The sequence below is a fragment of the Leopardus geoffroyi genome, chromosome A1 (assembly GCF_018350155.1).
Source record: "Leopardus geoffroyi isolate Oge1 chromosome A1, O.geoffroyi_Oge1_pat1.0, whole genome shotgun sequence".
NCBI lineage: Eukaryota > Metazoa > Chordata > Mammalia > Carnivora > Felidae > Leopardus > Leopardus geoffroyi.
The window spans coordinates 213135661-213159015 of NC_059326.1; the positions used below are offsets into that span (position 1 = coordinate 213135661).

The following is a 23355-nucleotide window of genomic DNA, read 5'->3' on the forward strand; positions in this document are numbered from 1 at the left end:
CAATGGAAATGGAAAAAACAATAATTGTCTTTCAAAAGGTCGAAATGAAACCTACTGCCTGGAAAAGTCCTTTCTCATAGGTACTGTGGCTCTTTAAACATTTTCAGATTGCACCCATTCTGCAAAAAAATAGTATTTTTTGCAATTAAGCAATCCACACCTGCCAACATGTGAAAATCACAAGCAAATGGACAATTATTTACAATCAAACAAAAAAAGTACTTTAACCGGGAGATTCCCAATTTTTTAAAACATTCTAATTTGGCACAACTAATTGAGTTAAAAGTTGTAAGAATAATCTATTTCAAAGGATTCTTCCTCTGTATTTCAAGAAAAGGGAAGTAACTATATTTTAGATTTCAGTACATCTTTATTTAAATGTGTTCTGAAAGCCAATTGGTATTTCCTTAGCTGGAAAAAAGAATGGCTTTTAATAGCCATTCCTGTTGCAGTGCCACTGTCTGCTGATTACATTTTCCTAATAAAACTAATCTTATTAATATGTTGGCATGTGAACTCATTATTTTTCTGCTGTTAAAAGCCAACTTGTGGTTTGCTTTTACTCTTTCAAATACAATTAGCAAAGCTCTCCAGTGCCTGAAAGGGTCTTTTCATTCGGACAAATTATTCCCGGGCTGGCTTTAAAGAAAGGGGGTGAGAACAAAAGGGGGTGATGGCTGGTGCACGGGGGAGAGTCTCCTCCATTCTGACGTATCTCTGGAAGACACAAAAACTTGCCTGCGCACAGTCTCACCAGAAGAGGGGCCAACACGGCTTGCATCCATCAGCTGCGGGTTTTTTCTTACGTTACTTTCACCGAAGAGCTAATTTTTAAAAATCTCAATCAGAGTGCACAGAGTCAATTAAATGATACTATTTTAAGACAAGAGGGGGTGAAGTGTCTGGCAAAGATTTTATTGATGATCTGATAACTTTTCAACTGATGTCACTTCCCACACTGTTCCTGTGCAAAACCAGTGTCAAAATACAAGCTGGTTTAGACAGCTTTACTGCTAGGCCGTCCCCTCATTGAAGGAATTGAGAGCTGTTTTTCAACATTTCGGACTTTCCAAAATGTAATGTCTGCCTATCTAAACAATGATTTATTAAACTTGTCTCTGTTCAAATACCTTGGCTAGATACATCAGCTGCTCTCCAGCTTCCCTTTTCATTTTTGAGTGTCAGAGGGAAACCTGGAAGAGAGGAAATGCCCAAATACATATCCCACCTCCCTAACAATACCGTTGTGCACCAAACACTGCCGGAATATTTGTTTAATTAGTTAAATTTTCAACTTTTAAATAAGGAGAAAAAACAAGCTATGGGTGGCCCGTAACCTCAAACGAGCAAATATTCAAGGTTATAAAATCACCCCCTGCTCAGAATACCTGGTTAGAAATAAAAACAGCAGTTACCAAATTCTACCCCAAGTCAAGAACAGAGGTGGCATTAAGAAGCATGAAACTGAATTTGAAAGCCAAAACACTAAGGATGAAGCATTATTTCATAGAAAAAAGACTCTACATATTCTTTATAACTAGAACACCTTTCTTTAACAACAACAAAAAGCCATTTCTGAAATTAACTGGAGAAATACTAAAAAACAGTTCTGATCCATTCTTAAAAACTACGCTGTAATTTTGTGCTTGCAAAAGTACACTTGTAGCTGTATCTTTGCTAATGCAAACTGAAGACAGAACACTACAATTACTGAATTCATGTATACAAAGGTGAATTATGCATATATAAACAGTAACACATCATAGAAGAGTGACCAGTTCAAAGCTGAAGAAAAGTTGGTCCTTTGTTTTTTTAAAGCTGGAGTAATGAAAATTTCCAAGAGACTTTCCTGATGTAATATTACAAGCAGCAGAATAGTACATTGTCATAAAAGTCTCCTAAAAATGGGGGTGGGGGGGATGGGGAGCACTTGTGATGATTGTTACACTGTGATTTTTCAGTAAGGGATATGTACATTCCATACCCAGAGAAGGACAATTCTAAATTAGAAAAACACTTTCCACATGTTAATAACAGAAACCCGGAAATGGGAAAGCTTCTCGAGGTGGTGGCCCAAATATCTGGTTTTACAACAGAGGAAGCCCCAAGAGGTAAAGGGACCTGGCCAAAGGCTTTCTCAGCCCAAGTTCACTGCCCTAGTTCACAGTCAGGAACTCTGCCTTCTCTTCTATAGCTCTTTCCCAGCTGGGCTGCCTTTGGCTCTAGAGTAATGCTGTCTGCAACCCCGGAGATAACTAAGGGTTGGATCACATTCAGAGGAGACAGTCCCTGCATAGGAAGGTAACTGAGCCCCACACTGGGGCCCTCTTAACATGTTTTACATCTTCAAATGTCTTTTAGCTTTTTTTCTGAAATATTTTGTTTTACAATAAAAGAGTCCTAGCAGATTCTAGAAAGGGTTTTAAATTGCTACCACTGCATTGTGATAAATTACAAATAACATATCAGGACACAAATAGCTCCCATTATTTTTATTTAAATAACCCATCTTCAAACTTTTAACTGAGTCGACTTGGCTTTTAAAAAATCTACTTTAAAACCTAAACTTCTACTTATACTGGCAACAGGATCCCTAGATGATGTTCCTGTATATATAAAGGAATCACTTACAAGTGAAGCTGGTCCATAAGCTGTATTAGAGGAGTTTAGCCCTAGACATAAAATAGAAAAAGGTCTTCATACACCAGTATGACAAACCTGTAAAAGACAACCGTTTTCTTAGTATTACTGTTAATGTATGTCACTTGTATATAATTGCTTTTAAAGAATCACAGAAGGCAGGTATGTCTGTGAGGGGGAGAGAGTGAGCACTAAGTTGGTAAATCAAGAAAAAGTAGCCACTAAAAGGGAAACTATAACTGAATAGGAATTTCTAAAGGAGCTACAGCATTTGAGGCCAAAAGAAACATGATAGATCCCTCTCTCCAACACACACACTCTCTTTCTTCCTTGCTTTGAATATAAGGTTACCCTCCTACCCCTGCACTAACAAACAAACAAACAAACAACAACAACAAAAAAAACCCAAGATGCCATCACCATCTCTGAACATTTACACGGTACTGAGAGTCAACAATCCAGGGTGACTTCTGGTAAACCACTCTGGTAAAACACACATTCCCTCCAAAATCGCTACCAAAACAACAATAAAAATATCTTTTAAGGTATAAACTTATAAGTGGAAAGAGTACAGGAAGGAAGTAGATGAGAAATGTCAACAAAATTTTGGAAGCTGGAAAGGGGTAACCAATTCAACAGACCTGAAAAACTAAAACTAGAGTGTGCACAGGAACAGGGCAGGCAGCTCCAGTAAGAAACAAAGAATTCCTGTACAGAGGTTCTAGAATTGGAAACACTAGTTACCTCTGGAGGTAGGGATGCCCTGCAGATGAAAATGGCGGGATTCATTGAAAGTCTAATAATGGATCACTTCAACTCAAGTGCACCCCACCTTCCAGCCATCACCAAACCTTACCCAGAAAAAAAATTGCCCCTTCCCAACCAGGCAGAAAAAAGGAGGTTTATTGGCTGAAGGTGTTGACACAAAAAAAGATCTGAACAGGAAGGTACCAGGCACATCTAGAGCTCAGGTGAAGCATAAAACTGAAAATCAGGTTTAAGTGGAAAGTCTGCAATCCTAAAGGTGAAGCTTCCCCACCATGGGCTCCCAGAATGTAGGAAAGGCTTATGATTCTCAAGAAGAGATTTGGAGAATTCTTTTTTCTTATATACAAAAAAAAATTTAAGTTTATTTATTTATTTATTTTGAGAGAGAGAGAGAAAGAGTATGTGTGCAAGTGGGAGAGGGGCAGAGAGGGAGAGAGAGAGAGAGAGAGAGAGAGAGAGAGAGAGAGAGAATCCCAGGAAGGTTCCACACTGTCAGTGCAGAGCTGGGCTCTGCAGGGCTCAAACAAACAAACCATGAGATCATGTCCTGAGCTGAAGTCAGATCCTTAACCGACTGAGCCACCCAGGTGCCCCGTTGGAGGAGAATGAAACCGATAAGCCTAGGAGATACAACCTCCAGCTAATCATATTTGGGATAACCCTTTGAAAAAGCTAGCTCAACATGTTATTACCCTACAATAAAGTCTACTTCTAGACACATTCCCATGCACACAGAGCTTCTAGATAGCCTCTTTCATGGCTCACCCTTAAATATAAACAGACAGCTAAGGATTACCAACAGTTTAAGAAAACCTTGTAATATGAAAGAAATCACAATATTTTTATAAGGAATCTGATGTAAGTAAAATGCAATGTAAGTTAAAGAAAACTTACAAAAAACACCTTGTGTCAGCAAAAGTAAGATACCAGAATTATAAAAAGCACCTTTGTTTTATGTTCCCTTAGAAAAAAATTCTACTTACTAAATTATGACAGTCTACCAGTTATGAAATGGATCCCGACTTCAGGTAAGTTAAATGTGTTCTAGAACTGACGAAAGGATATATGTAGAAAGATAAGATATTGAATCCAGGAAACAATGTCAGGGTACTATTTTTTAGAAAGAGAGGCACTCAGAGAACAAGAGAGAACTCTTAGAAATTTAACATATGATAGCAGAAATTAAAAATTCCAAATATCTTTGGAAGATAAAGGTGAGGCAATCTCTCAGAAAGGAAAAGAAAAATGCAGAGTTGGAAAATGGGAGAAAAAATTAGAGAATTGACTGACAAGAGCCGACAATCCAACTTTAAAATTTCTGGAAAGAGCAAGCAAAGTGACCAGCACAAAGATTTTAAAAGACACACACCAAGGTGAAATCATTGTGAAACATCAGAGCACCAGTGAGCCACTTGTCTGCCTTATGGTCTCCAATTCATTTCCCTCCCTACACCTGCTTTGCTTTGCTCTAAATCATAGGAAGACGATTCTTCCAGGCTGCATTTCCCTGTCAGTTGACTTCTGGTTGGTTCAGCCAAAAGAAGCACTGGTGGAAGAGTCAGGAAGTAAGGGGAAAGCCAGGATATGTCTTCCTCTCTCTCATCTCGCCTTAGGTACCATCTCTGGGAGAGGTTGTATTTCTTCCATGCTGCTAGCTCCTATGAGCAGCTCTAAGTCTTTGATCCCGTAAAACTCTTTCTTCCCTGGTCTTTCTAGCTCTGGAGGTGGTAATGGCTTTTTGCTATTGCTAATTTCTGGCTTGCCTTACTATTCTATTTGGTGTTTGGGCTCTTTCTACACTTTAAAGTTAGTTTCTCCAATTAAAGTCCTTCTGTTGAAGTATTTAATTTTTCCAGACTAGACTCTGATTAAGCAATCACCATTATGTAAAGAAAATACTAAAGTCTTCGGGATAGAGAAAAAGAAAATAACATGAAAAAGATAAATAGTCAGAATGGTAACACCAAAAGCTGCAAAACAATAGAGCAATGTCATCAAAATTTGAGGGAAAATTAATCTTCAAACTAAAATTTTATACCCAGCTAAATAACTGACTATATATAAAAATAAAACAAAATGTTTTCTGTATTCAAAGTCTCAAAAGATTTTCTACTCATATCATATTGTTCTTCAAAACTAAGGTGAAATCCAACTAAGAAGGAGATTTAATATCCACTAAAAAGGAAACTGATACAGGAGAAAACTGAAGGAATTTCCAGGTTTATACTAAAGGAAGTAATTACTCTAAACAGGAGCAGGAAAACAAAGGGCTAAAAAAAATCACTAACATCATTCTAGGGAATGAGAATGAAACAGAACTACATGGAAACAAATTTTTAAAAAGGAAGGAAATTATTAACTTCGGAGAAAAAAAGCTACACAGGAAAGGAAATGTAATCATAGAACACTACACGGTTCTGCTACATAGTGCAATATATATGGTCATAATAATAATAGCTCTTAATAAGGGGGGATAGCTATTATTCAAATTTTATTTTATGAATGTACCTGTAAGTAAAAACTATGCTACAAAATATTAGGAGGATGTGAGGAAAAGTACATATTTGTAGAGAAAGTGTGCAAAGGAGCTAAATCTTTTTCCATTTTAGGAAATGATGAGCTATATCAAATTTCTCATATCAAAAACAGCAATATCAAGAAGCTATTTTAGAAATACAGAGGGCAACACTAGAAAGAGCCAATAGAAACATTAAGGATTATTGCCTCTAAGGAATGGAAGTCAGGAATAGAGAGGAACAGGACACTCCTGTTTTGTCTACAACTCATACAGTACCATAAATTTATTTTTAATTCAGTCTGTTTCTTTTTTTCACTTGTTATAGTCAATCTAGAATGGCATATATTATTTTGATTTAAACAACAACAACATCAGGGAAAGAAGGTGAGCTTCACCCAAAGGCAGAGCCAACAGCTCGTGAAGCCAGCCAGTGAATGGGCTTCAGAAGTGCCAAACACAATAGGGAGAAAGGGGCAAGGCCAAGAGTGGGATTTACACGACTGAGAAGTCAGACAGGCTGCCAGAGGGGAAGAGATGTCTCCAACACTGGCTCAGCCTAAACTGAGAAATAGTAGCAAGGACAAATTTGAGTCTACCTCTTAAAGACAGTGTGAAAACACTAGGAATTGGAAAGACTAGACTGACTCCCTAGCCCAGAATGAAGGAAGGAAGGAATGACTTGGTATCTCTTTCATCTCAGCAATAAAACTAATGTTTTTCAAATTTAAGATCAGTAAATATTCAAGCATTTAAGTGTTTCTTCATTTTCTTCCAAGGGAGTGATTTCTCAGTGCAGCAGTGCATACACCATGTTGTGCCTTATCCATGAGAATAAAAGGGGCTTCAGACAATAATTGGGCATATGGCATGCTGACTAGCCATCGTCTAGTTCAATGATTCTTACTTTTTTGTGACACTGACCCCATTAAGAATCAAGTGGGGGGTACTGGCCCCTCTCTCTAGAAATACGCACATGTTCACTTACACACAAAAGTTTGTACATAAGTATAGAGTTAATGCACACTAAGTCAAGAGACCATTATCCACTTAAAGAGGTCATGGAAACTTGGATGAATTTGGAAGGAACTTCTCACTAAAGAACTAAATGAACCCACTCCACTGTGTTTAATGTCATTTCTCTAGAAACATGGATATTTTCACATATGTACCACATATGGTCTGCTAGAAGATAAATGGTCCACATCTCTGTGAGTACCATTAGTGTATGAGAATGCTTTACACTGAGGCGCGTAATGTTTAATATCCATCCTGGCATAGAAATGCAGATCTTGTGGGCTTCCAGAGCTCGTGGCCATGGATATTTATATACCTGCTTAAGAATTTGTAGGTGATGAGGATCTCACCCCAGATGGGACCACCGCATGGTCACAGATCAAGCTCACAGCCATGTTCTCCGGAGCACTCAGTAAACAACATCTCATGATCTAAGAAATAATGATTTACACTCCAGAAGAAAACAGGAAATACAGGTTGCTGCTGATGAAGAAGAGACAGAGTCCCAGCAGATTTTGTGAAGTGTGTGAAAGAGTAAGGAGAAATTGGTGTTTTAAAAGTGTATATTTGTGCAAGAAAAGAAGAGAAGTCCTTCAGCCTGTGTTGCCTGCCAGACTCACTTGTCGGGCTTGAGACACTTAATCTTCAAGTCACGGGTTCACTCCCCATAGTGGGCATGTTGTTAATAAAAGGGTCAGACTGATGTAGTGGAAAAAGAAAGTCACTGAACCAGGATTCAGGGGATGCAACTAATCTTGGCTTGGCCACCACACAGTGCATTCTAAAACCAAATACCAGTGCCCTAGAATTGGAACCACTCACATGGCAAAGGCCAAACACCCATTAAGATATCCTTGAGTCAGAGCCACTGCCCATGTGGGCAACACAATAAAACCACTAGAGAAAGCCAGGCAGGCACTCTGCAAACACTTGTCTGAGCCACGCTGGGAGCCCCTTTGCTACTTGAGGGCCTCTCCAGCAGAGCTTTACTTCTAACTTTAGATTTCTAATGACTGCTAGAGGGTCTTCAGAATCCCCATTGTGAAAACCCATTACTGTCTCCCAATACCATCTCCCACAGGACAAGTGAAACTGAACTCCTGGTTTTGTGGATCTAACAAGGTCTAGGCATAGGATTTATTCAACACTCACCATTGCTATATTGATTGCAGCATACAGGTTACATTTGGAAAGGCCACCTCACCTGACTGGACCTCAGTCTCTACCTTTCCGTCACCATGCAAGGAGTAGGTTGAATTTGATGTCCTTCTGGTTTAATAATAACTAAACTAATAAGCACAATAATAAAAGCTTAAGTGTATTGGCTGCTTCCTTTGTGCCAAGCATACAGCAAGAGGATGCAAGAATAAACAGAAACAGACATAGTTCCTGCTCTCACAGAGGTGACAGTCTGGTAGAAGAGGCAAGATTTAATTATAAAATCCCACACATAGCTGATGGGGCGCCTGGGTGGCTCAGTCGGTTGGTTAAGTGTCCGACTTCAGTTCAGGTCATGATCTCATGGTTTGTGGGTTCGAGCCCCGCATTGGGCTCTGTGCTGACAGCTCAGAGCCTGGAGCCCGCTTTCTGTGTCTCCCTTTCTCTCTGCTCCTCCTCTGCTTACGCTCTGTCTCTCTCTCTCCTTCAAAAATAAATAAACATGCCAAAAAAATTTTAAAAAGAAAATTCCCCACCTAGCTGAGAGGCTATGATGGTAAGGATCAGAGTGCCATAAGATAGTTTGGAGTGTCAGGAAAGACACATACGGAGATGATGGTATCTGAGCTGAGATCTGAAGGTTAAGTACAAGTAGTAGTTACGGTAGGCATGCAGGAGCATCATACACTTTGGCCTGGAGTATAAGAAACAAGAGTAAAAGAAATAATAGCTATCATCCATTGAATATTTACTAAATGCCTGACATTGTGTTAAGTATTATTTATATACAATCCTTGAGTTCTTTCAACAGCCTTGTCAGTTAAAAATTATTATCCCCATTTTAGAGTCAGTAAACTAATGCACAGAGTTTCAGAAATGTGCCCAAGATAAGAACTGTAAGAGACAGAACCAGGTCTATGACACCCCCAGCCTACATATTTAACCATCAGGTTACACCATCTCCAGTGGTGCCCATGGGCCCTACTAAAACATGATGTATCAGAATGGAACAGGTCTCCAGTAGGTTCAATAGTAAGAAAACAAATGTACTTTAAAAATATTTTTATATTACCTATAGGAATGGTAGAAATATCATCATAAGACACTTGTACTAATGACCATTACAGTACATGCAACACCCACAGCCCCAATGATAGAAGAGCCCTAAGTAATCTGATTTTCTTTTTTTTTAATAATCCTCTTTTTTAACTTTTTAAATGTTTTTATTTATTTTTGAGAGAGAGAAAGACAGAGCATGAGCAAGGGAAGAGCTGAGAGAAAGGGAGACATAGATTTTGAAGCAAGCTCCAGGGTCTGAGCTGTCAGCACAGAGTCTGATGCGGAGCTTGAACTCACGAACCAAGAGATCATGACCTGAGCCAAAGCTGGACACAACTGACTAAGCCACCCAGGTGCCCCAGCAATCTGATTTTCTATACACCACACACATGCACCCACCAAACCACCCACCAAAGACAAGGGAAACAAGAGTGGATATTTGACCCAGAGATGCTAATGTACAGGCAGCAAATAGCCTCTTATTCTCCACTATATGACCTGGGCAGTAGAAAAGCTCAAAGTCTTGAAGTGTAGAGCGACCAGAGTTACGCCAGGAGTGCAGACATTATTAAAATTAGAAAAATCTAGGGGCGCCTGGGTGGCGCAGTCGGTTAAGCATCCGACTTCAGCCAGGTCACGATCTCGCGGTCCGTGAGTTCGAGCCCCGCGTCGGGCTCTGGGCTGATGGCTCAGAGCCTGGAGCCTGTTTCCGATTCTGTGTCTCCCTCTCTCTCTGCCCCTCCCCCGTTCATGCTCTGTCTCTCTGTGTCCCAAAAATAAATAAACGTTGAAAAAAAAATTTTTTTTTTTAAAATAAAATTAGAAAAACCTAGTAATGCAGGTGATTAAAAGGTACAAAAATTTGCAGTTATAGGATAAATAAGTTCTGGGAATCTAATGTACAGTATGAGGACTATAGTTAGCAATCCTGTATTGTATATTTGAAAGTTACAAAGATACTAGATCCTAAAACTCATCGCAAGAGGGGCGCCTGAGTGGCTCAGTCTTAAGCGTCCAACTTTGGCTTAGGTCATGATCTTGCCATTCCCGAGTTCAGATTCTGTGTCTCCCTCTCTTTCTGCCCCTCCCCCGCTAGTGCTTGCTCTCTCTCTCTCTCTCTCTCTCTCTCTCAAAAATAAATAAACATTAAAAAAAAATTTTTTTTTAAACACATCACAAGAAAAAGGTTTGTAACTATGCAAGGTGATGGATATTAACTAAACTTACTGTGGTAAGCATTTTGTAGTATGTGCATATATCAAACATTGAATTTATACAATGTTATATATCAATTATAGCTCAATAAAACTGGAAAAGAGGAAAATTTAGTAATGTAACTCATTACATTATAATAGAATAAAGAGGAAACCATCTGATTATCTCAGCAGATACAGAAAAGGCATTTGATAAAATTCAAACACCCCCAACCTTCACAGGTGATAAAACTGCATAGAACTTAATATGCATATACTATGTTACACACACACACACACACACACAGGAGTACAAATAAAACTGAGGAAAGCTGAGTAAGGTCAGTGTCAATAACTGTATTGTTATTGTATATATATAATCTTCCAAAATGTTACCAATGGAGGAAATTGGGCAATGTATACAAGTGATCTCTCTGTATTGCATCTTAAAACTGCATGTACCTCTGCAATTATCTCAATAACAACTCAAATTTAAAAAGAGAGGACAAAGGGTGAAAATGGAGGGGAAAAGGGAGAGAGGAAGAGAAAGGAGATCAATTTTATGGAAACAAAATTGCATTAATCCATCAAAATTTGTTAAGTTAAAAATATAGGATAGTAATTTTACTTAAAAAATCATAGCCATTCCAACCTCCCAATGTTTTAGTATAGCCTTATAAAAATTTAAAGTTTCAAATGTTTGCACTTTTCTCACTTTTTTAATGTTTATTTATTTTTGAGAGAGACAGAGAGAAAGCCAGTGGGGGAGGGACAAAGAGTGAGACTCAAAATCTGAAGCAGGCTCCAGGCTCTGAGCTGTCAGCACAGAGCCTGACACAATGCTTAAACTCACAAACCTATAAGATTGTGACCTGACCTGAAATCGAATGTTCAACTGACTGAGCCACTCAGGCGCCCCTCAAATTTTTGCATTTTGAGAATATCACGACCTTTCCAGGGATGCTGCCAACATGCTAAATATGATGAATACAATACTAACATATATGACATAGTGTCAACGATATATTACAATTTACAGTGACTACAATAAAAACTGTGTCTGGGGGTGCCAGTGGCTGTCAGTTAAGTGTCTGACTCTTGATTTTGGCTGAGGTGATGATCTCACAGTTTGTGAGATCCAGCCTTACATCGGGCTCTGCACTGACAGCGTGCAGCCTGCTTGGGATTCTGTTTCCCTCTCTCTGCCCCTCCCCTGCTTGCTCTCTCTCTCTCTCTCTCTCTCTCTCTCAAAATAAATAAACGTTAAAAAAAATTTTTTTTAACTTGTGTCCAAAGCCTTTCCCCAACCTATATTATATAAACTTAAACCTACATTATATAAACTTCAATGCTTGCTATGCTATCTTCGTTTCAGTTATTCCAACAAAATATGTAATTCTTTCAAAACAAAACAAAACTTCACCAACAAAGAATAGAAGGGAACTTCCATAATCTAAGGACTCTCCCAAAAACTTCACACTCAACATTATGTTTAAACAGTGATATGAACAGATATGAAATGTGTTATATGTTCTTTGTAGTAAAGTTAAGAACAAGGCAGGGATGTCCACTATCACTACTTATATTCAATTCTGTACTGGAATCCTAGCCAGTGCCATTAAAAGTTTTAATAAAATATACTTAACTTAATATGCTTAATTTAATGAAGTATACCTTCAATCAAGCATACTTAGGAGAAGAATTGAAAAGAAAGAAAATTGTCTCTATCCACAAGCCATGTGATTGTTCAAAGAATAAGTGGTAAATTTTAGAGCTAATAAGAGATTCCACCAAAGTTGCTGGATTTGAAATCGATAGCAGAGGCCGAAGAGCGCATGATGAGTGTCATAAACTGAAATTCTAAGTAAAGAGATAAGACAACCCATTAGTACAAAGAAGAGAAGCAGAATGACCTAGAAAGGAGCTGAGCCCTAGAATGAAGACCACTAAGTCTTTCTAGTTGTGCTAAGCATCTCCTGATGCATTAGAGCAAAGTCTCACACCTGTGAGTCCCAGCTGCACCAGCTCCTGGGTCTTTGGCTCCCACAGCTCCCTCTCCCACAATAGCCCCCACAACCTTCTGTCTAAACTAACCTGATGAACTCAAAAGAGCCCAACTAAAACACGCGTTAAGTATGAAAAGTAGACATATTTTCAGAACTGGAATAAATTACTATAACGAGCTCTAATTTCTACTCATAATTTTTATTTATTTATAAAGTCAGTTTTAATGATCCCATCATCAGAGGGAAGCAGTATTAAAATGCACAACTACAACTAATCTCTAAAGTACTGACACATGGTCTGGAATATGTTATGGATCTTTGTAGCAGGTACAAAGATACATAGTTCTTTTGCCCAAGAAGTATCATTATGTTGGACAGCCTCTACTGTAATACTTTAACTTCAACAGCCTCAGGTAGGAGGCCAAACAAAATGTGCTCAGTGCCCTTTACATTCTTTCCTATTCCTGAGGTAAAGGATTTGGATAATGACAATACTATCATAGGTTTCCTTCAACTTGGTCTCTATTGCAAAAGTTCTACTTCTTTCATTATTCAGAACTCACTCTCCAATATGGTAGCCACTAGTCACATGACTACTGAGCATTTGAACTGAATTTAGATCTGCTATTAGGGTAAAACACACACTGAATTTCAAAGACTTTATATAATAAAAAAGAATATATAATCTCATCCATAATTTTTATATCGATTAAATGTTGAAAGAACATTTTATATGTGAGTTAAATAAAATGTATTATTCAAATTAATTTGACCTGGTTATTTTAACTTTTTAAAAATGTAGCTACTAGTTTTGAAGGGGAACATGCACCCCAATGTTTATAGCAGCACTATCAACAATAGCCAAATTATAGAAAGAGCCCAAATGTCCATTGACTGATGAATGGATAGAGAAGATGCGGTATATATTTACAATGGAATATTACTCAGTGATCAAAAAGAATGAAATCTTGCTATTTGCAACAACACAGATGGAACTAGAGTGTATTAATGCTAAGCAAAATAAATCAGAGAAAGACAAATATCACATGATTTCACTTCAATGTGGAATTTAAAATACAAAACAGATGAACGTAAGGGAAGGGAAGCAAAAATAATATAAAAACAGAGAGGGAGACAAACGATAAGAGACTCTTAAATGCAGAGACCAAACTGCCAGTTGCTGGAGGAATGTTGGGTGGGGGGGACGTGCTAAATGGGCAAGAGGCATTAAAAGGAGGGCACTTGTTGGGATGAGCACTGGCTGTTATATGTAAGTGATAAATCGCTAAATCCTATTCCTGAAATCATTTAAAAAATGTAGCTACTAGAAATTTTAAATTACATACATGGCTCACATTTGCATACACACACACCTTTTGGCTTTCTAAATCAGAACCATCCAGTATGTACGCATATGTATATATTTTAAATGATATGTATATTATACACATATATAACATTTAAGCCATGAATAAATATATTTATGAGAACTTTTGTACATTATTTGATAGCAAATCATTCTTACAAAGACAGGTATGATATAATAATAGCATAAAAGAGGCCTCATTTATTGAGCTCCAACTTTGTGATGCAGATAGCACTAAAAGCTTCAGATAGATTATCTGTAATCCTTCCAACAGGGAGCAGTAGTTTGGACAAAGACTGTGCAATTTGCCCCAGATCACACTGCTAAAAAGTGTTCAGCTCAAGCTCTGAATGTAGGTCTGTCTGAGGACAATGTCTGCACCCTGTACTCCTTCAAATAAGGAAATCGAGAGAGGCCCTGTTTGGAAGTGACCAAATGAAGCTCGTCTTACGAAGATGGTCATTATCCACTTTGGGCAAGGACTATCCAAAGCCATATATCTATCATTAAGAAGGTGCTCCTTTTCCACTTTGGACTCTGTGGAATGAACAGTTTTGAAAACTGGCACACACACAACCCCCCAACCAGCCTGAGGAGTGCACTGCTCACCCTGCTCTGAGAAAGAATTTGCTGGAAGGACACAGAGTTTGAGCGCCCGCATAGCAAAGTACACCAGAAGCAGCAAAACAATGGCACCAAGTGAGGTGTGGCCGGCTGTCTTTGGTGCCACCTCTCAGATGAGTTCTCTGCTCAATCCTTAGTGTGGCCAAAGCTTCTGACCCTAGTCCACCCTCGGAAAATGCATCAGTAAAACACCACTAATGGAGTGGGAAGCTCGAGAATACCCAAGGGGAAGTGACACTACCACAGGAGAGAAAAGCAGAGTCGCCAAAAAGATGGCCGAAAGAAAGAGCCTTCTAAAACCCAAAATATCTTATGCCATCAAGCTTTGGAAAAATTAGGCATGCAAAACTTTGGCATTCCTTCGTCCATCTTCTCCCCCACCATGCTCCCAGTCGAATAAGCCTTGGAAGTCTATAGACATCTGCTCAGCATGGCCACAAGTACCCACAAAAAGCAATTCTCCTTCCTGCAGCAGTTGGAAAAGTGGGGTGACGGACATGGAGGAGGGGGAAACTGGTCAGAAAAAAAAAGACAAAAAGTTCAGTGACATTCAGACGTGAACCTAGGGATTTTTGAATGGTTCAGAATAGGACACTGTCACCTCTGATTTAATTAGAAGACTGTTTTCGGGATGCTGAAGGTCTCGGCTCATAATCAAGCACTTACATAATCCTCCTCATTGAGTCCTTGTTTCTCAACAGAACTTTTCACCTCCATGGAAAACTTCTCAAACTCAGGTTTCACTGTCCTCAGTAGAGTGATTGTTTGGAGGGATGAGTATGCTTGCTTAGCTTCAAAGTCATGCTTGTCTCCTCTCTTCCATGAGCCATCTCCTACAGAGAAAGAAAAATATTTATAATTCCAAGGCAGTCACCATAAAGGGACCATTCTCCCTCTTCAGCTGCAGCATGTCACTACATGTTACTTTTGGCAGCTGGGGCAAGCGGTATTGTCACAGTTCTGCACTTGGATATAACATGACCACATCAAGATCCTCAAAGGAGAAGAAGGCCTTTTGGACACGTGTTCCTTTGAAATGGGAGAGCAACATAAAAGCACTGTGGACTTCACTGCCTCAACCACATAACTGTAATTTTCAGCACCTGAGAATCCAGCACTGGAGGAGTAAGAAGTAAATTTGTCTTCCTTTCCATTCACATTTTTTTAATACCTACAATCAACCGTGGAGGTCAACCGAGGTGTTACTACTGTGCAACAAACCTGATGTTATGTAGATGTGGAATGACAGGAAAGTCTATGTGTGACAACACAAGTCTTGTGCACAAGACTTATGCACAAGTATGATAAAGCTGGCACCATTCACAGGGAAAGGTTTGACATTATTGATATTCTTTGAAATATTTCTGGAATCTCTTCAGAATAAAAGCAGCTCAGGTGAACACGAGGGTTTATATCTCTGTAGTGTTGGGAGCACCATAACAATTATTTTTTGGACAATATTCGTCAGTGCATCAATAGTAATAAAATTACAATTGCTAACATTTATTGGACATATATAACAATAAAAGCTCTGTTTATTGAGCACTTTATGCATATAAACTCATTGAATCTTTACAAGACTCTCTGTGATTCGGGCACATTATCCTATGTTACAGATGAGGAAACTGAGGCATTGAGAAACTGGGTCCTCCCTGCTTCACAGCACTCCCTCTCACAAAAGCAAAGGCAGATTACATGGATAAGAATCATTACTCTTCTCGTTATGATTTCATTTTTGAGGAAATATGTGGCCTGCAGGACCCCAAAAGGAAACATGGGCTTCCAACATGTGGCAATAAACTGTTGTTTCTATGAATTACCATTATGACCCCTACAGATCTCTGGAAATACAACAAGGAATTCAGCCCGCTAGAGTTCAACATCAAAGTCAACTGTTCACACCAAGCCCCTAGTCCACAGTGGACACGTGGAGCCCAGCAGCTAAGCAGTGAGGATGCCTGGGGAGTGTGCAGCCAGGGCTCGAGGCACTCACTCTGCTCTTATAGACAAAGCTCCATAAAGAGTTGGTGGCTCTGGAACCTCTACCACAGCTTAAATCAGACAAACATTAACTAACTGTATACCACACACAAGGTTCTGTGATAGCCAGCACAGGACACATCATGAATGTCTTGAACAGTCTCCACCACCATCACAGAGGGGTTTAGAGGGGCACCTGGGTGGCTCAGTCAGCTGGGCATCTGACTCTTGGTTTCAGCTCAGGTCATGATCTCACAGCTATAAGACTAAGCCCCCCGTTAAGCTCCACACTGGGTGTGGCACCTGCTTGGGATCCTCTCTCCCCTTCTCTCTCTCTCTGCCCCTCCCCAACTCATACACTCTCTCTCTCTCTCTCTCTCTCTCTCGCTCTCTCTCTCTCTCTCAAAAAAAAAAAAAAAGAGGGATTCAGAAATAGACACGTAAATAACTGAAGTTATTACAGGGTAACAGTTAGCTTACTATAGCAGGAGGCGGGGGAATACAAAGAAACAATGCAGAGGGTAGAGGAAGAGGCAAGAGGCTCCCACACTCCTAAGGGGGATGGTTTCGAGGGAGGTGGAGGAACAGGTATCGGCTGGTCCTAAATGTGTGAATAGATTTTAATAGAAGGAGAGCAGGATGGAAAGGCGTGCTTGGCAGAGCCTGTGGCACAGGCAAAGGTGCAAATGTGTATGACATCAAGTAGGCAGCTGGGAGCCTCAGTCTAGAGCATGAGAAAAGGCAGAGGCAAAGAATTTATTTGTGGGGGCATCTGTATAACCATAATCCTATTAATAGCAACCATTTATTAATTGCTTACTCTGTGCCAGGGAGCTGTTAAAAGATAAATAAGACAGAGCTGAGGACAGAATTCATTAAGGACTAGATCCGCTCTCAATGAGCACAGATTAAATTTCAAGCCACCAAACAAAACTTGACAAAGTCCTCCTCCTTCATATGAAACCTCCCAAACACCAAGGAAGCTGCAACATGCACGGCAGCTGTGCCCGTAGTGAGTGAGTTACAGCCACTGCCACCAGCCAGGGGACCCAGCGGGGTGCTCAAGACCCAGGCAACACAGTCTCTGTTAAGGAGCCAGATCCATTTGCCAGGAAGACCCCCAATTCTAAGAATGTCCAGAACATTCTTCATCCCAAGGAGGAACCCATTTCTTATAAGCATGCAATCAATACTTATTGATTCATTTATAATTGATTTGAGATACCAAGACTCAACAGGAATGGTATTTTGTAGGCAAAGAGGGTCAGAGTTTCTAAGCTCCGAGAAAGAGTATTCTCCAGACACAGAAGAAAGAAAATACTTAACCCTAAAGGGTTTTATTCTGTGGAATTAGAAAATACATATACAACTGGAAACAGTAACTATCTCTGTTATGAAATAGGAAAACACTCTTTTCTGAAAGAAGTGAAATCCAATGTAATAAATCTGTCTACCACAATCCAAAGAGGAATAACTGTAGAGTTTTGTCTTCTAGAAAAAAAAAATGGAAACAATAATGCTTAAATAAATCTGAGCCAAACTAAATAGTTCCCTTGTCACAACCATAATCAATACTGTAACTTCTCACTTTTGTGGGCATTTCTTATTGTAATATGTCAGTAACATTTCCCATACACAGGGTGTTGAACACTGGAAAAGCAGAGTTAGCTTGGCATGATGCCCCATCAGCGGGGACAAATTTAATTCAGTAGACAACTGGGTGCCTCTAGAGATTTACGAGTGTAACAGAAGAATGACATGATCAGAATCATGCCTTGGGAAATAGCAATGGATTAGAATGGGGAGACACGGAGGGTTCACAGCCACAGTAATCCAGGCAAGAGGTTACAAGAGGCTCTAATGGGAAGTCACACACCAAAAAACTAAACATGGCTCTTTGGGTAGTTAGAATTACAGGAAAATTTTCTTTTCTTTTCTTTTTTTTTGCATTTTTCTGAATCTAGTAAATTATAAATACAAAATATTTACTGCTTTTACAATCAGAAGAGGGAGAGTCCTTGAGAATAAAAGCAGAGGACAGTGCAAGAGGAATCTCAAGACTCTGAAGAGTTAGGGAGTGAGGGACAACAAAAAGAGAGGCACGTCGCTGATGATGCCAAAGAGGAAAGGAAAATGGGATGTTATTAAAGGAAAGCGCAGAGCCAGATGGCGGAAGAGGGATATGAGGTGGAAATGGTAATGACTTCAGTTAGGGTCACGGTCAACCCAAGGTGACTAACTACAGAAGGCCCAAGTGACAACACCAGGCTAGAGTTGGAAATAGCAGTCTGATGCCAGAAAAAGGAGTGAGCACTAGAGAGTATTGGATGCCATTTCCAAATGGCTTCAAGTGAAACCAGGGAGTGACCACATTGGATAAGAAAGAGAAGGAGAAGGGTTGAGCACAGACACCTTGTGGATGCTGTTTCTAGTGGGCAGGAGGAGGAAGAGGAGACAGAGAGGAGCTAACAGAGAACCAAAGAATGCTGTGCCACCAAAACTAAGAAAACCAGGGTTAGGGAGTGGGGAAGAGGAGAAGGTGGGTGATGGGCATTGAAGAGGGCACTTGTTGGGATGAGCACTGGGTGTTGTATGGAAACCAATTTGACAATAAATTATATTTTCAAAAAAAAAGAAAGAAAAACAGGATTTCCAGAAACAAATGGGTGGAAACACTACAGAATTCTCTAGAGCTGTGCTGCCTAATAGAGCAGCCACCAGCCACATGTGTGACCATTTACATTTAAATTAAAATTAAATAAAATTTTAAATTTGGTTCCTCGGTCACACTTGGCCACATTTCAGGTGCTCAATGGCTCCGTGTGGCTAGTAGCCACCATACTGGGCAACCTAGAACAGAACAGAGGCAGCGTCACAGAAAGTTTCACTGGACAGCACTGCTTTAGAGGCACAGAGACTTGTTCTGAGGTAGGCCAATGGCTTTGGTAGTGAGGTCATTGGTGACCTTGATGATGGCACTTTCAGAGTGGTGAGCACTAATGTCATATTCTTTCAATGCTCCTGAGCAAGGGATCAAGAAGATGAAAAAGAAGTCTGCTAGTGAAAAGTAGGGCAGGGAAGGTGATTCTTTGAAGTTGGTTCAGGAGTGAGGAAAGTGTTGCTTTGTTTTGTTTTAAACATCACGGAGTCCCAAGCTAGCATTTAGAGTAAGGGCACAGAATATTTGTGAAAGAGGAAGTAACCTGCTCACCATCAAGCCCTCCTGTGGCCAGGAAGCTGGAACTGGCAAAAGGTACCCACACTGGGATAACAAGCTGAAACATCACAGAATGCATCCAAGAAATGAATGCCTGGAGTTCACCTGGACTGACCTTGCCTCACTCTACCCTCTCCGAATGTCTAGGTGTTAAATGCTTGTCATGAGCTAGGCTGGTCCAGTCTTCCTCCCATCGGTAATAACAGCACCACTTACTGCGTGATTCCATTGTGAATGGCATTTCCTATAGCATTTCATTCTTTATTCCTCATAAAAACTCCATGAAGAAGATCTCAGTATGATTGCCACCTTCCAGACAAGGAAACTGCGGCTCAAGGAAATTAATGTGCCCCAAGCCACTTAGCTAATAAACAACAGTGGCAGGATTCAAATGCAAGCCAGACTCCAAACACTGGTGCCATGCCATACCTTCTCTACCTTCATTTCATCAGAGTTTGGGGTGTTCCAAGCTTTAAAACTGAACAACACAATGGGATGACAAAAATGTTAAAAACAAAGTAACACAGCAAGAAAGATCAGAGGAGGAAGCGTCTAAATGTTACAGTTCAAAGATTGTATGAAAGTTCTTTTTCTTTTCTCATGGTCACAAACTGACTTTAATGGGCATATACTATTTTTATAGCAAAACATAACAAACCTAATCTCTCCTCAATGTTTCTATTTTTCCACTTTTAGCAAGTCAATTTATGTGCATCACCTAGCTCTACTTCACTTTCGTCTTCACCTTAATTAGTGCTCTCTGAGTTAATCAGGAAGTCAAGAAAGCTCTACAGTAATCTTACAGTCCTGGACAGGATCACCTAAATAACCTGCCACCTAACTTACATCCAAAGACAATAATGCCAATGAATGAGAATGCCAAGAGGTGCTATTAAAAACTCTACAAGGCAATACATATCATCTTCTCTCTAGATTTTGTTAAACCTATCCTTTCAGTCTTATTTTCCATCATTTGAATCCCCCACCCCCCATAGTATATTCTGAATTCCTGTAACAATATAATTTGGGAAAATCTGATAATTTTTTTGAGTACTCATCAAGACCAAACAATCCAGTAATCAGTAAATATGAACACAGTGTCCATATGTTTTTTTAATCCAATGGCAAGTTAAGTATTAATTAAAAGAGAGCCTTTTCCTAGAACTTGTATGGAGGAAGCACAGGGAGAGGAGGATGTTGAAAAACTTTTCCTGAACATATATCTGATTCTTCAGGCACAAAATCTCAGAGAGGACCCTTTACTGATAATGGACACCAGAATCTTGGTCCAGGTCCCCCTGCCTGCCATAAGATTCTGTCTACTGCTTCTACTCTGAGGAGGAAAGGGCTTCAGGGTCTGTGGCAAACATGGACATTTGTTTCCCATCATCCATTCTTCTTTCTCCATTAGTAACAGATTCCTAAATTGATTTGGGACAACAATGAGTCCAGCTGAAAGCGCATATTTACTGCCCTCCCTCCCCTCACAACGAGGGGTAGCAAATGATATGTAAGAAGTTAATGAGAGAGGCTTCCAGAGAGCCTTCAAACAGAACTGAGTCAACGGAGATGGTCTCTTTCCCCCTTCATCTTGCCTAGATTGAAGACACAATCCCTGGAGTCCTAGCCACCAACTTGTGATCTTGAGGATGGACACCGTTCACTAAGATTAAAGGTGCCAAAAAACAGAAGAAGTTGCATCCTTGATGACAATATGGAACGACCACCTCTGCTCTCAACTGCCCACCTCTGTAAAGGATAAACCTCTACATTTGTTTAGATCACTATAGGTGGGAGTTTTGCATGCAGATGTAATTCTTAATGCACCTACATCCATTCCTAGGCTGTATTAGATAAAGTTGGTTAATTTGTTAATGGAATGTATGGCCTGAACTTATCTATAAAACTATACCAAGAAGAGTTTATGAACTTACCATTTTTTGAGTACTATATATAATCATCAAAGCAAACTAACACTAATAATAAAGCTAATATTTATTAAACACTCATTATGTTTCAAGAAGTTTTCTATGTATCTCACATACATTATCTCATTTATTACTCAGCCTGATATGAAGAAGTAAGTACTATTATTATCAGAAGAAACTAAGACTTGCGGGGGAGGGCAGGGTTGCATCAATTTGCCAAGAGCACAGCCCCTCAGAGAGACTGATGCCAGAGCCCAAAACCTGACAACCATCAGGTGAAAAAGAAAGGGTACCTAATCAGAAACACCAAGGATACTTTGTAGGTTATATAGAGTACACTGTGTAACTCTGCAATTAAATTTTCAAGAAGCAGAAAAACTGAATTTATGGAAAAAATGTTTTAAAAAGTTGACCCAAAATTACACTCATTATACACTAATATAATGCAATGAGAAGGACACAGCATCGCTTTTGTAGTACTCTTGCCAAGTAAGTTTAAACTCAATCTTACCATGTGAAAACAACAGATAAATCCAAACTGGGAGACATTCTACAAAATAACAAACTCATCAGAAATGTCAGGTCATAAGTGACAAAGATTAAGAAAATATCACAGATTGGTAAAGATTAAGGAGATACAACAACTAAATGGTTTGGATCCTGGAACAGAAAAAGATCATTAGGAGGAAAGGTAGTAAATTTCAAATAAGACTTGTAGTTTAGTTAGTAGTATTGTACCAATGTTAATATTCTTATTTTGATAATTGTACTATGGTTATTTAAGTTGTTAACATTAGAGGGATCTGGGTAAAAGATATACATGAACTCTCTATATTATTTTTGCAGATTTTCTTTAAGTCTAAAATTATTTCAAAACTATTTTTTTAAGTTTTTCAAAAATTACCTCTAAAAAGAAGTTAGGTCCAGATACAGAGTTGAATTGTTTCCATCTTTCAAGGAATATTCTTATGGTATATAAACTGTTCTAGAGCACAAAAACAATGGAAAGTGTCCCGATTAATTTTATAAAGCTAATATAAACCTGATATTAAAACTGGTAGTACCACCTCAAGGCAAGAAAACTACTGTCCAATCTCACTCATGAATATAGACTCAAAAATCCTAAATAAGATTCTAAAAACATAAAATCAGCAGTGCATCTAAAAAAGTCATCATGACAAAATGTACTTAATTCCAAGAATACTACAAGGACTCAATATTAGGAAATTTATTAAAAGTATATGCCAAGTGTATTTGATAACATTCACTGCTCATTTCCAATTTTTAAAACCACACTTAAGAAACTAGAAATAAAAGGATACCTTAACATGTACTTCAGTTCAAGAAGTCAAAAATTAATATAATATATATCTTATATATATATTATATTATATATATAATATAATAATATTCTGGAGGTTCTTGCCAATGCAATAAGAAAAGAAAAATATATATTCAACTTCAAAATGAAGGAAAAACTCTTGTCCTTTATGAAAATGATATAAAAACTACTGGAACAGAGGATTTAATATGTGGACTTCTTGCAAAATAAATAAATAAAAATTCATAGCTTATCTACATAACAACTACAATTATAAAATGTAATGGGAAATGATCACCATCATAGTAACAACCAGAAAACATAACCTCTAAGAATGAACTCAACAAGAATGGTACAGAACATAAATAAAGAAACTGAAAAACTTAGCTTATGGACATAAAAAGAAGTTCAAATATATAAAATAATTTAAAAGTTAGATGATGTAAGGATGCAGAAAAACAGACAATCTCATAGCTTGTTGCAAAAGCATAAAGTGGTAAACCTCTTTAGAGGTCAACTTGGCAATATCTATCAAAACTTAAAACTTTTGACCCAGAAATTCT

At 38.9% G+C, this 23355-nt stretch overlaps 1 protein-coding gene across 4 annotated transcripts in view; it reads right to left on the minus strand.

Annotated features, from left to right (window-relative positions):
* NPR3 (natriuretic peptide receptor 3) overlaps positions 1-23355 on the minus strand; it is a 99178-nt gene that overhangs the window by 52024 nt on the left and 23799 nt on the right. For all 4 annotated transcript variants that reach the window (XM_045440890.1, XM_045440898.1, XM_045440881.1 and 1 more), the window contains exon 3: positions 15013-15179. In XM_045440890.1, coding sequence (XP_045296846.1) covers positions 15013-15179 — 167 coding nt within the window. The remainder of the gene's footprint in view (positions 1-15012; positions 15180-23355) is intronic.